The 14037-nt window shown below is 35.8% G+C and overlaps 1 protein-coding gene across 7 annotated transcripts in view; it reads right to left on the bottom strand.

Moving 5' to 3' along the window:
• LAMA2 (laminin subunit alpha 2) overlaps positions 1 to 14037 on the bottom strand; it is a 322448-nt gene that overhangs the window by 48428 nt on the left and 259983 nt on the right. For all 7 annotated transcript variants that reach the window (XM_052671093.1, XM_052671082.1, XM_052671039.1 and 4 more), the window contains 2 exons: positions 8861 to 8963; positions 1211 to 1327 (listed from right to left, as the gene is read on the bottom strand). In XM_052671093.1, the coding sequence (XP_052527053.1) occupies positions 1211 to 1327; positions 8861 to 8963 (220 nt within the window). The remainder of the gene's footprint in view (positions 1 to 1210; positions 1328 to 8860; positions 8964 to 14037) is intronic.

The following is a 14037-nucleotide window of genomic DNA, read 5'->3' as shown; positions in this document are numbered from 1 at the left end:
TCTACTCTGGCAAGAGCTTATTACATTACTAATGGCTGCATATTTCACGTATCTTTTACGTGTTTCACACTCAGTATTCTGTCTCTTAAGGCCCACTGGCCTCCAAGGTCCATTTTATTTGACCGAGACATTTATCTGTGCACAAAAAGAGAAGCAGACACGTTAATTCCTGTGGTCAAAACCCAGAAAGTGGCATAAGAGATGACATATTAAAGCAAATTCTTGTGAATGTCTGATTTCAAGGAGTGCTACATCTAAAACAAAATGTTTCAGCTATCTGAAATCATGAAGACAACGAAGGGCAAGATTAATCATTTCTCACATCAAGTTTTTACTTGTAGTCTGGATCTTCCAGACCTATACAGATCAGAGAGAATATAGACTTTCTTCAGAGACTTTTCTTAAGCTTATATTCAGTTTATCATAATGCAGGGTCCCTTAGAAATAAAACCTGTATCATATGACTGATAAAAGTTCCTTGTTTTCTAAAAAAAAACAAAAACAAAAAAACAAAAAAAACCCCCAATCATTCCATCTATTACAAGAAAAATGCATTGTAGCTCTGTCTCTCACCAATACAACACAAAGTAGGTAACATCCCAACACTTAAGGATTTTAATAACAGATTTTTCTTTTTTTTTTCCCCCAGAAGTGGTAGGTAAAACTATTTGTAAGTATGCTTAGTACGTTAGGGCTCACTGAGGAAGGCCTGTTCCAGTTCAAAGACACACAACGACAAGCTGACGTTGAATTGATATTGCAGTATATATCAACAAGAGCGTGTTAGAAAGGTATGACAAAAAGAGCAGATTCCATTCTGATGTTTTCTTAAAAGTCATAAGGTGTTTACTGTTCTTATGTTATCACAAGAAGCATGCTTCATTTTACATGAGTTTCATAAATATGCTTTTCTATGTTTAAAGGAAAGACTGCCTCGGGATGTATCATAGTTCCTTAAATCCTTATTCTTTCTGAAACCAATCTTTTACAAATTACAGAAGTGGAACTCCTTTTACTGTGTCAAAATACAAACTTATAAAAGTATCTGTTTTCAGGCCAATTCTTTCTAGCTTATCTGTGCCTTGTACCGCAGCCCATGGTCAAAGTGCGCATGACATGGACCAGATAAAAGTCAGACAGATTTTCGGTGATAGAAAATGATGAAATTGGGCAGGGATAAGTCAAGCTTTGCAGTACTTTTCCAGCTTACCATTAGGAATGGCTGAAAGCTTCCCAAAGGTTTCATTCAAAGTTTTCAGGAGAATAGAATTCTTCTCATCAGCATCTTTCAGTCTGTTCTGCATGCTGTCCAGGTTATCTTCCTTTTCTATAATAACAATAATTTGCAAGTTGTTTAACATTAAGATATTAAATAATGTAAGTAAGTTTGTATGTAAAGTAATGTACCTAAGTTGTAGGTATGAACGATAACATTTTCAGTTTAAGTTCCCTGATTCCATTGTATCTAAATGCCTCAGTTCATCTTACTGTTCTGTTTATCAGAGGTTTTCCTGAGGTTTACAGAGGAAAGAAAAAAAAATTGCAATCACAGATGGAATGATTTACTGAGACATAAAAATGATCCACTGGAAGATTCAAGTATGAAGTTTAATCACAGAATCACAGAATCACAGAATTGTAGGGGTTGGAAGAGACCTCCAGAGATCATCGAGTCCAACCTCCCTGCCAAAGCAGGTTCCCTACAGCAGGCCACACAGGTAGGCATCCAGGCAGGTCTTGAACATCTCCAGAGAAGGAGACTCCACCACCTCCCTGGGCAGCCTGTTCCAGTGCTCCGTCACCCTCACCATAAAGAAGTTCTTGCGCACATTCGTGCGGAACTTCCTATGCTGCAGCTTGTGTCCGTTTCCCCTTGTCCTGTCTCCACTCACCACTGGAAAGAGACTGGCCTCACCACTCTGCTCCCCACACTTTAGATATTTATAAACCTGGATCAGGTCCCTTCTTAGTCGTCTTTTCTCAAGGCTGAACAGACCCAGTTCACTCAGCCTTTCCTCATAGGAGAGATGCTCCAGGCCCTTCACCATCTTCATGGCCCTCCGCTGGACTCTTTCCAAGAGATCCCTGTCTTTTTTGTACTGGGGAGCCCAGAACTGGACGCAGTACTCCAGATGAGGTCTTACCAGAGTAGAGTAGAGGGGGAGGATCACCTCCCTCAACCTACTGGCCATGCTCTTTTTAATGCACCCCAGAATGTCGTTGGCCTTTTTTGGCCACGAGGCACCCTGCTGGCTCATGGCCAACCTGTTGTCCGCCAGGATGCCCAGGTCCCTCTCTGCAGAGCTCCTCTCCAGCAGGTCATCCCCCAGCCTTGATTCCTATATCCAAACACTACACGCATTTTCATATTAAAGATGTTGCCCGGGACAAATGATTTGACCACTGTGTGGAAAGAGGCAAGACTGATCAGAAAGAAAGAGTCAGCTTACTGCACCATTTGGAATGACCAAGGCATAGCTCTCATGAAACTTCTAAAAAATAACCCATGTTGATTAATAATTGAGGAAAACACACCATATCACCCTATCATTAATATGAGGAGACTACACTAACAACACATTCTGAAAGATGTACATATGTATATAGGAAAAAGTCATCCTAATTAATCAAAACAGTTGTACATTACAGACTGTTACAAACTGATGTTATCTTTTATGGATCATTTCTGCTCTTCATCAATTGCTTTGAATAAAAATTATGGAGGGATTTTTGGAGCAATATTCAGCATTAGCAATAATTTTACAAACTCTCAAAAATGAGATTCTAGCTAAGCTTTACAGCTATTTAAACATACATTATTTCAAAATTTTGATGATAAGTTTGGCACAGAAAATGTTTAATGCTTGAACAACTATGTTCAGGACCATTTTTCAATATTTCTTCATATCAGTATGGAGCTCTTCAGAACTGACAGTTGGTTATTTATTACCTTAAAGGCATGCCTTGTTGGGAAACTAATTCAACATCATGGTGCTTGATAGCAGAAGGAGGAGAATAATTCGTGTAAAAGTAGTTTAAGATAGAAAGTATGACATTGACCTTCAGAGATATGACAGGTTATTGAAAATAAACACGTGGTTTCTGGATACATATTGAAGTAGGTCCTGGAATAGGAAAATATACTGGAGAAGAAATTTCTCAGTGTATAGGTCACATACTTGTGAAAAACAGAAAGTACCACTTTTAAATAAGGAACAATAATTAGACATATTAGACCTCCAACAGTATCAGAACTGTAACCCTTTGTGAGAGAATAAACAGAATTAATGGGTTACAAATGGGATTGTGGAATCCATAGACTCTAAAAGAGAAAGTTTTCTTAAAACTAGATGTGCAAAGAGCAACATGAAATTAGAAAAATCAAACAACATGCATGTTACCTTCAAGAAATCATTAACTAAATCTTCCAAGGCTATTTCCAAGACAGAAATGGGGAATGGAATGCAAATGAGAATCCTATTTTTGTTGCTAGATCCTTTGAAATGTCATTCTGGTAGGGATCTTTCTGCCTTATTTAAATCAGAGCAACAGTTCAGGTGTGCCTGGAGGCAATGCCCCAACAGAGGAATAGGATATTGGTGTCATGTGTGAAAGACATAGTTAACAGTACAATAAAGTTGGGAAGAATCTTCCATAAATTTTAAGATTATCCTTCTCAAAAATATTTCTAAGTGGTAGTTTTTGACTCTGCAGATGAATGAAACTACTCCTAATTTGATGTTAAACTAGGATGAACACATAGGATTCTGCTCTTAAGCAATCTGAGACTTTATCTGAGTTCATTTGTCATTAACTAATAACACTGACAACACTGTTTTAACTTCCTCCATTCAATTTTGAAATCACGGTGCCTGATATTTCTTTCATGTCTCTGGTGGCTTTTTTGTAATGCTAGTGTTTATGAAGTGTGTTAACATTCCTGACATGTTTGATTAATTTCAAGTGGTGGTATACTAACTTTGTTACATTAAATTAATATAAATAAGCTCTTTTTCTCCTCTTTACTCTGCCAGATATCTCTCAGATTATCTCTCAGTTATAGAGAGAGTTGCATAATCGTGCTTCCCCACTTCTGTTTTCAGCTTTGAAACCGTGACAGCAATTTTTATGGATTTTATTAAGTGAAGTTTCCCTAAACTGAATTTGAATACTGAAATGTAACGCTTAATATTTTTTTCTTTTAATTCCTCAAATGTTCTGTGTTTTTGTTAAATATTAAAATAATGAAGCCATAAATAAGTGCCTTGAGGGAGCCTTTCATGGAAATTGTTTACTTTGCACAGTGATCATAACATGAAACTATATTTTTAAGTAAATTTCCCTAATGTAACTCAGATGGCTTCTTTGCTAATTTTGAGCTTATTTTAACAATGAATCACAAACTAAACTAAATTCACATTAGGTTTTCCCCATCCTTTAATTATTGGCATTAACAAAGGATGCCAAACCAAACATCTGTAATTTGAAGTCCTGAGATCCTCAAATTAATCATACAGGTGAGGCAAAATATGGGCAGCTACAATTTAAATTTTTGCAAAATGAATAACTTATCTGACTTGGAAGAGGTTAGCGGGTCTGTACTGAAAGATGCCAGGCACTGTCAACTGACATTAAATGTTGGTTGAGAAATATCTTGAGAAAAATATGTCATTTCTGTTTCCACTTGATTAGATCTGCACAAAGATGGCACAAGATGCCAATCAACATATAGGGATTTTTTGGTTCAAATCTACAAAACCATCCATGAATTAATAAAACTAAACCCCAAAGAGTATGGAAGATCCTGACTGACTTTGCAAGTATGAATCTTTACATTTTCTGGCTTGGTTAATGTAAACAAGTACTTTAAATTTCTGGTAATATTTCCATGATTAAACATTGCATTATAGAATAATTTTTCTTGTGAGTGAATAAAATACAGTGAATCAAATAAAAAAATTCCTTACGCTCATATGTTTCATTAAGGAACTTAGTCATCGTTTGTACGCAGTGATCTATTTTTACAAGAGACGAGTTCTTGCAAATCTCCACAGAACACATAGGTATGTGGCATGGGTTAATTACTGATGGCATATCACCCCTGCAGTGTGAGTGGAAACAGGAATCTTCCGAGAGCAGGACAACATAGTTGAGACTGTCTTAGAAGGTATCATAAGGCCATGTTGCCCAATGTATGCTCCCCAAAACAAAATAAAGGTTGAAATCTCTTGAGAAGCTACACACACAGCTGTTTTTACTGATTGGATATTGCACAAATTAACTGGCAGTTACATGCATCCCTTTCTATTATGTTTGTTTTGCTTCTTGCAAGCAGCAGTCTTGCTCCCCTCAGTCTCATCCTATCAGGAGGATGAGGAGTGACAAGCTAAATTTTTAACCTGAAAAGAAGCAAGATTTACAAATTAACAAGGAAAAAAGATTTAATTAGAGAAATATGGCTAATGATGGTTAACATTTTAAAGAGAGTCTTTTCAGTATCATTTCATGTACAAATATAACATTGAACATTTCGTACAAATATTAGGCAATAATTTCCTGAATGCAATATGCCAGGCCAGCAAAAATCCAAAGGAGAGGAAAATACACAACCAAGCTATATAGCTGTGCCTATCAGCTCGAAAATGTTTTGGCTAAAAATATTCACTTGTTGTCAGACAAAACAACACTCCTCAACCTGTCAGTTCTTAAGCAAAAGAAATGACATGAGTTGAATTCCAGTAGCCACCTGACACTGTCTCCAGCTGAAGAGGTGTTTTTACATCTTATTTTTACTTTTCATTGATCAGTTTTGACAAAGCCTATATATCGCCTCCAAACTGCATTGGGCAAGTATATTTTTAAAACAGTAAATTCAAAACTATAAAGAAGAAAAACTGCTCCTGGCAAACTAAGAATCCCTCAAGGCACAGAGAGAATGAAGCTGACAGGCAGTAGCATTCACTCATTTGTAGCCAAATTTTCAAAACTCCTTCTTAGCTAGTGCAGTAGATACAAATTTTCCTTCTTCCACCAGGGTTATTCCTTCCAACTTATATACCCACAGAGAATGGAATGATTAAATCTCTATTTTAATAGCTTCTGTCAGAAGCTTTGCTTTGTAAGGACCGTTTCAGCAGTTTTTGGTAGTAATATAAAGCATTCTCGTGATTAACAGCTGTTTTATACCTAGTGTAATTGACCACAAATCAGGGGAATGTCATAACGTAGGAAGAAAACACTCCCACCTCTGTCATAGCCCAGACTGGATTTCTGGAGTGTACATTAGTTGAGATTTTCATTACTTTAACTAATGTACTACCTGTAGCTCAGGCAAAGAAATTTTAAACTAATGATCATTTCTGTCTGCCAGATCATTACAGAGTGCCCATCACCCATTCTTCACTTTCAGTAGAGACCTTGAACAGGGTGGCTTTGTAAGAAGTACAGGAAAATAAATCACTTCCTGTTAGTTTTACACTCAAATCTCACTTTTATCCTGAACACATCAAGACATACAGTGAGATTATGTTCATAATACTACTAACTTCATCACTTTGGAGAAAAAATAGGGTGGGAAAAATAAGCAGTTTTTTCATTTTATCCTTATGTATGTCTATGTGGATCAAGATGTGGAGTGTTGTCACATTTTATTGGTTGCAAAAAGGCATACACTGAAAGTTCAGAAAGTTTGTGCATATGGAGCATATTAAATCTAAAGCGTATAAAGAAAACATCAGGAAAACTGCATCTCATTAAAATATCTTCAGCATGGAGCAAGAGCCCAAAAGAAGATCAAATGCTTGCATGATAAGCACTGCCCCCTAGTTACATTGGGATTGCTTTATGAATCTTTAGAATGCTTAGATCACTTCAGAAATCTGAAACAGATATCAATTGAAATTCTCACTGGAGTAAAATGGGAGAATAACTTCATTTTTTTCCAAAATCTCCAAAGCACTATCTTATTGAGGTCACATCTTTTCTTAAGGGTTAAATTGGACAGACCTGTGAGCACACAGCACTGATGTATATCCAAGCACAGACATTTTGATTTTGTCCTTGAGAACAGAATTGAAAGAGCACAATTACTTTGATGTAACCATCTGTGGAGCACACAAAGCTACAGACTACACTCTGTGGTGCAGAGAGGCAGTAATACCTTTTTAGTGTGTCCAATACACCAGCTATGGCAAGTTGAAGCAGCTTACTTTCCAGCAAGGGGCATTAGCAATATCCCTATACTTCCCACTTCAGCCATGTTACGTAGATAGTCTGTTGGCCTCCCATAATAGTTTTATGATTTTCTGAGAAATACTTACTGAAACACGTTGGCCTTAAATTAGTACTGAATCTGGCAGCAATGTCACAATAAAGAGTAATTTAAGTATAGATATGAGATTTACTTGTAAGTGTAGACAGTTATTTTATCCTTAGAGCTACTAAAAGAAAATAACGTTTTTAACTTTCAAACTGTATATGATATAGAAGCGTAATTGACATGATTAATAATTAATAATAAAGTCATAATCTTATGACCTTACTAAACATTATGTTTACTTGTTAACTAGCTGACATCCCAGAGCTGCCAGAAATAAATGAAATAATAGCCAAATGATGACTTTGTGTTATATGGATTTAATTCTTTACATTGTGTGGTTTTTGTAATGCATATTCCAGAAGGCCAGTGAAAATTGTACATGCTGAAACCTCAAAAATTAGGCTCCATTATAAAAATCTGTCTTGTTACTAATAAAAATTATTTTTACCTATGTAGTATCACACACAAGCTTCAGGTATCATCTCTGTGACAGACAGCTAAATCTCAACCTCCAATGTTTACTATTTGTGGTTTTTTTTTTCTAGTTCTGATGCATGATGTAAACAAACTTAATTTTAGCTTAATTTTCAAATTGTGTGATAAGCAAGAAGTTTCATATTGTATTTGTTTTCCTCCCATCCTTTTTAAAATTTCTTTCATGCCCTAGATCTGTTTTCTTACCTAAATGAGTAAGTACTATAACTTTGTCTGTAATTCATTCCATATTAACCCTGAAATAGCACAATAGCGCCAGCCAACTGAATCAGAATAAAGCATAGTGTACACAGCATGAAAAGACTTTTGTAACATTAAATTGACTGGAAACAATCTTTTCAAAATATATACTCAAATAACAGTAAAAAAGGGAGGAGATTACAGAATACTGATTTGGAATAAAGTTCTCAGTTATCAACTTGAACATATTCTATCTAAACTAATAGGAAAATTAGTCCATATTTGGATGTATAACCTTCAAAAATAGCTGTATGAAAGACTCATCTAATTGGTCTTTGCACCTCCCACTAGCATATCCGACTTCATATTGCCTCCCTATACTTCATTCTTCTGGCACAATCTCACAAGCATCCTAAAGAGATGAATTCTCTCCAATTGGCATTGCAAATCCTTCTTTTGTATTAACAAGAGCAAATATGTAGTGTTGGGTTGGGTTTTGTGCTTATTTATTTTGTGTTTTTTTATTTTTCTGATAGAGCATTTACTAAATCAGTACCTGTTTTTTTCCCTTCCTCTCTCATTTCCACTTACTCTCACCCTTACTGTAGTCTTCAGGAGATGACTAAGACTCCATCTCAGCCTTCTTATCCCAGAAATGGAAACATCTCCCTAACTGCCTGGGATGCTTGCTTCAGGCATTATGGAAGTGGAATAGAATCTTTTCAGTTGATACTTTGTTCAATTTTTAAAACAGAAAATGAAATATACTTTTTTTCTACTGACTTGGCTTATTTATAACAGTAACAAAGCAGCCTCACAGTATTTTTCTTGCATTTAATGAACCTGGATCCCACATATTGAACATACCTTTAACATCATTTTCTAGCACCATGGCATCATTAAAGACCCTGAAGCTTTTCTGAAGAGAGCTCTTGGCGTCATCCTTCAGTGATCCTTGAGGACCAGATGTCTGCAGAGAAACAAACAGTGTCATACATACAGGAAAGCCTGAAGTCATTAAAGATATATGAAAATGATCTAAGAGAACAATCATCTAAATTTTAAATGAACATAAATGTGCTCTTAACCATATCTCACTGGTGTTACATTGGTTTCCACAGGACTGAAAAATGGTTTTTCTCTAATTTATTTCCTTTGTTTTTACAGGAAGCCAGTTCTCCTTTGGAATACCAGCTATGACTTTAATAAGAAGAGAAAATGTTTATATCATTACAGAAACAGATTTGACTATAGAAGCAGAACATTTTCTAAAATAAACAAGCAAAAATCTTTCAACATGGCTTTCTTCCTCCAGCTACAATGTTTCTCTCTAGGAGCAGCTACAATACTTTCAGAAGCAGACTGGACCTGATGATCTAAATTCTAATACAGAAAACAGATGTCTTTAAAGATAAAGTCAAGAATTGTAATTGCTAGGTCAGTAAAGTGAAGATGCAATGAAGCAAATAATATTTAAAAAGACGGGCAAGCTGCAGTTAATCTGAAAAAGTTTTATTACTGAATAACCATCCTACTATCTATCATGTCATTAAAAAATAAAAATCTTTCCTTTGAAATCTCTCTTCAGTGCAGAGATTTGGTAGTGTTATTTTTCTAAATTAGATTAGTATTTTCAGTTGGTAGGAAATGCTTTAGGTGCTGAACCAGTTACTGCTCAGTTTGTAAGAATGAACTCAAGTCACATATTACACTGAATACATTTTTTTGAGAATACTCTTGACAGGCAGATAACATTCTATGTTAGTCACGGGTCAGCCTTGTTACAAGTACGCAATTAAGCAGCAGCTATTCTTCATTTTCAAGGGTAGATATATATACTCAAAAATGAACTGTGTGTCAATTAAATGACACAGTTATTAATACTATTCATTATTTAGATAATGAGCAAGAGATGATATTTTTCTAACTGCTGAATTGTTGTTTTTCATGATATATTAAGTAACATATATTGGAATCACTGCCTGTTTCTTTAAAAAAATCTGAAAGACTGCTTTGGATAATCTCAAAATTCAGATTTTTTTTTTAAAGTGATATTTCAGGGCACAAGTAGCTTATGTTACTGGGATGCCGCTACCAAAGATTGCTTGTAGTCATGAGGGATGTAAACTTATGCTCAAGTTTCATCATGTGATGAGTGATTTTATTAAACCTGGACCTTATGATTGTCGAGCTCACTTGAACTATTAGGCTGTGTATGCCAACTCTTCCCCATATCAACAAAGGCTTTATATTTGAAAGATTGACAAAACTAGTTGTTTATAAATTTTATCTTTAATACCTAATATAAGTAGCACTGATAATACCTAGGTCACTCCAAAAGTAATGCTTCCTATTTATTTCCATGGAAACCACGATAGACATGAAGAGCAAAATATCACTATTTAATAGAGCAAAATTCTCAAAAGACAACCAGTTAAGTAAAAGATTGCTCTTGAAGAAAGAATGCCTGGCCAGATTTTGTGGCAGATGCACCTGTCAAAGCAGATAATACTACTGCTATTTTCCTGTTAGAATCAGAACTTGGGCCCACGTCAGAATGGATTTCAAAACAATTGTTGCTGTTATTATTAAAACTCCAGGCATGGTTGACTGGCTGTTTAAGAAGTTTCAATTCAATAGAAAGAAGGTGGAAGGCCAAATTTGCAATGCAAAATCAAGTTCATCAAATCAGAGACAATAACTGAGTCCAGGCTGGCAATCAGTTAGAAAGAGATTTCAGCAGAAAGTTAGTACTAAAAAGTCCCTTCAGAGGCAAATGTACTCACACTGATTAAAACCTTTCTTTTATAACTATTTTCAAATAATTCTATTTATATAATGAAGGGAATGATTATTCAAGAAATTTGATGCAAAACATATTTTTTCCTACCTTTTTTTTTTAAAATTTTTTTGAGTCAAGAGATGTAAAATCATGATGAAGATAATAATGAAAAAAGTAAACATTTTCTGGCTGTATGAGGTAAACTTATGCCCAGCTTGCAGTAAGTCAGGGTCAGGTTGAATCTCTTTATGATTTAATAAGACTAACAGATAAATGATCTTGTTTTCTAAATGCGTATACTTGACTTGACAACAACAACAAAAAAAGTAATAAATGATTGTGATTCAAGACAAACTGGAAAATCACCGTGTCCCAGGAATCTGAACTGTATCTAATCTAACTCTGTACCAGAATGTACATAATATGAGCAACTTCCTCACTATCTTCCTCCTTCTACAACCCCCATCCTCTCCATACAAACTGTGCATCTTGACTGTTTGTAGCATCTTGTGATTGGAGTGAGATCTCATTATGTATCCAAACAATGCAATCTTAATCTTGATTTAGAGGTATGCAATCTTAATCTTGATTTAGAGGCATAAGTGCCATTATATTAAGTTAATACAAAACGCTGCCACAGAAACCATATATCATCTCTCATGGACTGTTTTGTCCTTTCCAATAATTTTAACAAGGTGTACAGCAAAAGAAAAACCATCTATCAAATTACAAAAAAGCTCCATGATTTGATAATTAGCAAAGAAGGAAGGAATTTAGGAAGAAACATCCTCTTGGACTTTCTGGCATTTCAGTGAATCTTTAACTCTGTTCTTGTCAAATCGTTTACCTTCTGCAGGAGCAGAAGAAAGATTTCAACATACAGCACTCTTTTGGGATAGAGCAGATTCCTCCAAATCTCCCAGGGATGACAGTGTGAATCATTGACTTGCGTGTCATCAGGGAGAAGATTACAGGCTGCAAGTTTGTTTAGCCATGGTCACAGCATTCCGTGAAGATTCCCCCATCAGCAGATGCTGGGCATTGTCTGAATACAGACAGAAAACTGATAAAGCCTTGGTACAAAGGTATTTTCTTTCTTTCCTGAGATTTCATAAGAGGATGTAAGCATGAAGTAGGTACTGTATTGGTCACTGACAGAAGTGTAGGCGTAGCTTCAAGTATCTACGTAATCCTCAAAACTGCTCCAAGAGTTTCATGTATATGAATTCATCTACACACTTATAAGCTGTTTTATAGACCAAAGCCCTAATTTCTATCTGTTAAATACAGTTCCGCCTTGCTTTTAAAATAATTTCTTTTTCACATACATTTACATTCTGAGAAGTTTTCACTTCTGTGAGAGTTAAGGTCAATTAATTTTCACCAGTCCTGGGTACAGCTGAGAATTTTAAAGTACCAAAACATTATGAATGGATTGATTCTCAGGACATCCTCATGTCTTGAGGAGAACTGCTAGGCAGCTTTATGCTGTGAGCATGCAAGGAAGTCTAGGGACCCAACATAACTGCTAGGGTCCCACTTCAAAGGGAGTCAAAAGAAAGAAGGAAGTAGAACATTATAACCTAACATGTCACCTGTGGTACCAGTCACTATTCTAAAAAGCTTATGAAATAAAAATAATTTTTCAAGATGTATTTTAAAATTATGATTCTGATCCATAATACACAAGCAGGATAAGTTAACATGACTCTACCCCTCAGTCAGTTACTGTCTTGACTATGTCACACGATGTTGAAGCAGCCCCAAATGCTTGGGATTTCTCACCTGTGATAAATTTCTTTTTCTTTTAAAGAGAAGAGCAAATCCATCATGAAAAGCTTAGAAAGAATTTTTCTGTCATATTTTTAAAACATTTTTTTCCCCAGTCATTTATCAGGCTTCCTGTAATCATGATGGATTTGAAGCATTGTTTTGTTTGTGCTTTCAGCAACATTAGCAACATTAATTTAAAATCAAACTAATCGTCCCTATTAAAAACAAAAATAACTCCAAATTCAGAGATATCACTGAAGTTTGCATAGATTAATCATTCCATTGACTTGCAGGGTACACTCTAAAACTCAGCTCAGTATTTACCACTGCTAGTTTATGCATCAGTTTGCTGCTATTGGGAAATCTTCCCCACACCTACCCAACACTGTAATTTACTATGTAAGGTTGATCTTGGTGATGTATCTGCTAGCTTCTGGAGTTCAGAGCCCTTTACAGAAGATAGGCATCCACAATAGATTTCATAATAAAGAGAACATGGCTCCATTTTCACAATGAGGGGTGATTATCTCTGCCTCCTACATCAGGGCCCAAAGAGCATCATGGTAAGCCACTGATTACCACTGCGTTTACATTTAAAGGGCTGTAGCTCTCTCCATTTTCCTCTTAATCAACTCGTGTTGCACACATACTGCACATAATAAGAACAGGCTTCTTCATAGAGAGGAGATGCTTAGAATCCCTCCTGAACTTCCTGAATATCTGAATGCCTTTTATTGCTACTCACTTGCATCATACCGCCCATCTCTTTACCACCATCCCTTTCAAACTATCCACTTCCTCTCCATGGTATAATCAGCCAGTTCACCATCAAAACACTTTTGAAGTCACACTGTAATTGCTTGCTTTGTTTCTTGACTGCTGTACATGCCTTTTTCCCCAATCAATAAAACAGCTTCTTGCCTTACTCACTGTGAGTCACGAAAGGAACAAATGATAGCTATCTGCATTAATGTCTAATGCATTAAAGAAAAAAAAAAAGAAAAAATCCAGAGGTTCTTATTTACTTCTGCAGCATAATTAGCAGTTCCAGCAAAACAAATAACTGTTTTCAGAGAACTTGTACATGCTAATGTGTGAGGTGACACTTTTTCAAGAGAGAAATATAGTAATTAATGTTATTTGAAATAGAATTTGACAACCAAAACTATCTAAAAATATTTGTGTATTTGCAACAACTAGTTTCCTTTATCCCTCTCCTAAACATGAAGCTTTCCAGCATGTTAGTGCTTTTAATATTCTTGCAGTCCATTTGACTGAAGCAGCTCTCTGCAAGATACTTTTATGCATGTGCAAATGCTGTTACTGCAATTTGTTTCTGTTCACCTGCAAGTTTCTGTATCAAATACAAAGTCTGCCAACTCTCCTCCTCACAACATTGCCACTGTTTTACTTCTAGGCCCATCTCCAATCTCCTTATCCATTCCCCTTTTTCCCTTTCCCCTGGGCATGGGTCCATGGGTCTGCTGCC

The sequence above is a fragment of the Tympanuchus pallidicinctus genome, unplaced genomic scaffold (genome assembly GCF_026119805.1).
Source record: "Tympanuchus pallidicinctus isolate F22 unplaced genomic scaffold, pur_lepc_1.0 scaffold1, whole genome shotgun sequence".
Lineage (NCBI taxonomy): Eukaryota > Metazoa > Chordata > Aves > Galliformes > Phasianidae > Tympanuchus > Tympanuchus pallidicinctus.
This window is presented reverse-complemented; position numbering and strand designations above follow the sequence as displayed.